A 2,535-nucleotide genomic window follows, 5' to 3' on the forward strand; every position below is an offset into this window, starting at 1 on the left:
TTACATCCATGTTCTCATTCTTCCAGGTCGCATCTTCATCCAAGTATGCATTATCAAAATTTCTGAGAAGGTAATATCGCAAGAGTCCAAGTCAGGCGGATGGGTAAGGACGCCACCCAGGAGCTCGGAGGAGATTTCATTCGCTTCCTCGGAAGCTGCTGGGTCTTCGTCCGCCCGCAAGTCTTTGAAGCCTTCTTTGAGCGACGCCACGCTAGTCTGGGTGTGCTCGCCCAGCTTGCCAGCATAGACGCTGAGCCAGATCTTGCGGTGCTTGATGGAGGCGGGTCCCCACATCTCGCTGGGCGTGGTGGCGGCGCGCAGCCTCTGCAGCAAAGTCCCGGAGCGGCGCAACAGGCTGTAGATCGCGGCCAGCGGTATGGGCAGCAGCGTCAGCCAGGACAGTCCCAGCCCCAGTAGGTGGCCTCTGTGGTCCACACGTGCCGGCGGCTCCATCCCAATGAACTGCTGCACGCAGGTGAACACCAAACAGGCGGGGCTCAAGACCAACCAGCAGGCGCTCAGGTAGTACTTGCCCCAAGCCCAGGGCACGCAGTGCAGCACGTCGACTCCTATCATCACCTCCACGTCCACAAGGAAGTGACGCAGTCCGTACACCCACGTCACTGCCGTCACTGTCAACAGCGACATAATGAAAATGTTGAAAGAGTACAGGTAGAAGTTAAGAATGTTGACAAAGATCAGCCCCGCGTCGGTCACCATGGGCAGGCAGACCAAGAAGTACACCATGCACATCAGCACGCGCGTGGGCTTGCGGTGGTTGCGGATGAGGGGGAACAGGTCGTAGAGCGCGCCGAAGAAAACCTGCAAGGTGCCAATAGAGGTGGACAAGGCCCAGCAGAAGATCATCAGGTAGTAGATGCACGACAAGAACTGGCCATATTTCTGCCGCGTGAGGGCGACAGGATAGATGACGAAGACCAGCGTGGTGCCGCCTGCATGCAGCTGATCTAATTCGATGTCCATCAGCTGGGACACGTAACCAAGCGACGTGAAGACGACGAAGCCACTCATCAAGCTGACGGAGGCGTTGGCTACGGCCAAGATGACGGCGTGCAGCACAGGATCTGAGTTGAAGACGTTGTAGCTGGCCAGGCCGACTAGCGTTGAGGCAGAGATGGAAAGCGTGTAGAATACCTGCCCCACAGCCTTCTCCCACACCTTGACCTCTAACAGCTTGGACAGGTCCGGGGTCAGGTAGCACGTGATGCCTTCAATGGCGCCGTCCAGAGTGAAGCCGAAACCAAAAAGAATGAGGAGAACCACTGTACAGTAGATCATTGTCAAGCATTCCATCTTGGTCAAACTCTTTAACCCTGTGATCACAGACAAACACATCATGGACCAGGTAAAGAAGAGGCATCCGACCAGTTCCATGTTGAGCTCGCCCAGGTGGGTCAGACCCACGCCCTCCTTGTCCACGCCCAGGACTTCGTTAAGCATGTAATCTTTGGCCGGGAGGACGCGATCGATGCCGTTCTCCGTGGCCAGGCTGACGTTCCATAGGGCGGTGATGCGTTTTGGATGACGCTGGTATTGTAGCACGCTCCGTCCTTCTCCGCCGCCCAGCCTGACGCGTTGCAGGCCGACACGTTGGAAGGGATCAGGTAGTCCAGCAGAAGTCCGTGGCCCACTTCTATCACACTCGGCCCACGGTAGTTTGCTCGTGAATGACTTGAAGAAGTAGAGCAGGGACCAGGACGTAATGACGCTATAGTAAGTACGGGCTAACATTGAGATCACAAGCGTGGAGAAACCCACGCCCTCGAAGAGCGGGCAGAACTCGTAACATCTTGCAGGCGACCTGCTTGTAAACTGTCCCAGCACGAGCTCCATGGAGCACAGCGGTATGCCACCAGCACCATTATCAGAAGGTAAATAAGCACGAAGGCCCCGCCCCCGTTGGAGTGCACGAGAAAAGGGAAGCGCCACATATTGCCAAGACCTACGGTGCTGGAGAGTAGGGTCACCAAGTAGTACAGGTTGTTTCCCCATCGTCCTCGTGTGTGCGTGTCTGATGTTGTAGATCTATTTAAACGGGGAACAACAAGACGTCTCAACATTTGAACTGTCCCGCCGTGCACTCTATGGTGTTGTAGATCTATTCCAGTACCAGAAGTCTTCGACAACGTTCAGTGAACCAGAGTGAACGCAATGTTCCTGCGTTATTGGTTCTTTGTTTTAAACGTCCCTTAAACATAGTTGCTTGGCTGTGCGGGACCGATCCAAGTTAGATTCCTTTCTCGGTTTACAATGGTGGTCTCCGTGCTGGAAAATATTTACATCTGGGCCTATCACAGTAAAATGAAGAATGTATGTAGTAAGCTCACATTTTTTCACTCCTGTTACTTTTAATCTGGTTAACAAATCTGTTCAAATTATATCAAACAAGTTACTGATATGCCTATCACATTCACTGATTGTCGAATCTGTAATAGAGGACACGCAGGTTTGTCTCTGCACACAACGAACGAAGAAGGGATTCTTCTAAGAACAAAACCGACCAAACTTCGCGTC

The 2,535-nt window shown here is 53.3% G+C and overlaps 1 protein-coding gene across 1 annotated transcript; it reads right to left on the reverse strand.

Annotated features, from left to right (window-relative positions):
• Positions 1 to 1,854, reverse strand: LOC138954163 (sodium- and chloride-dependent neutral and basic amino acid transporter B(0+)-like). The gene has a single exon (XM_070326067.1). The coding sequence runs from the start codon at positions 1,852 to 1,854 to the stop codon at positions 1 to 3; it is 1,854 nt and encodes a 617-aa protein (XP_070182168.1).
• Between the last annotated feature and the right edge of the window lie 681 nt (positions 1,855 to 2,535).

Source organism: Littorina saxatilis, unplaced genomic scaffold (genome assembly GCF_037325665.1).
Source record: "Littorina saxatilis isolate snail1 unplaced genomic scaffold, US_GU_Lsax_2.0 SUPER_12_unloc_2, whole genome shotgun sequence".
Taxonomy (NCBI): Eukaryota; Metazoa; Mollusca; class Gastropoda; order Littorinimorpha; family Littorinidae; genus Littorina; species Littorina saxatilis.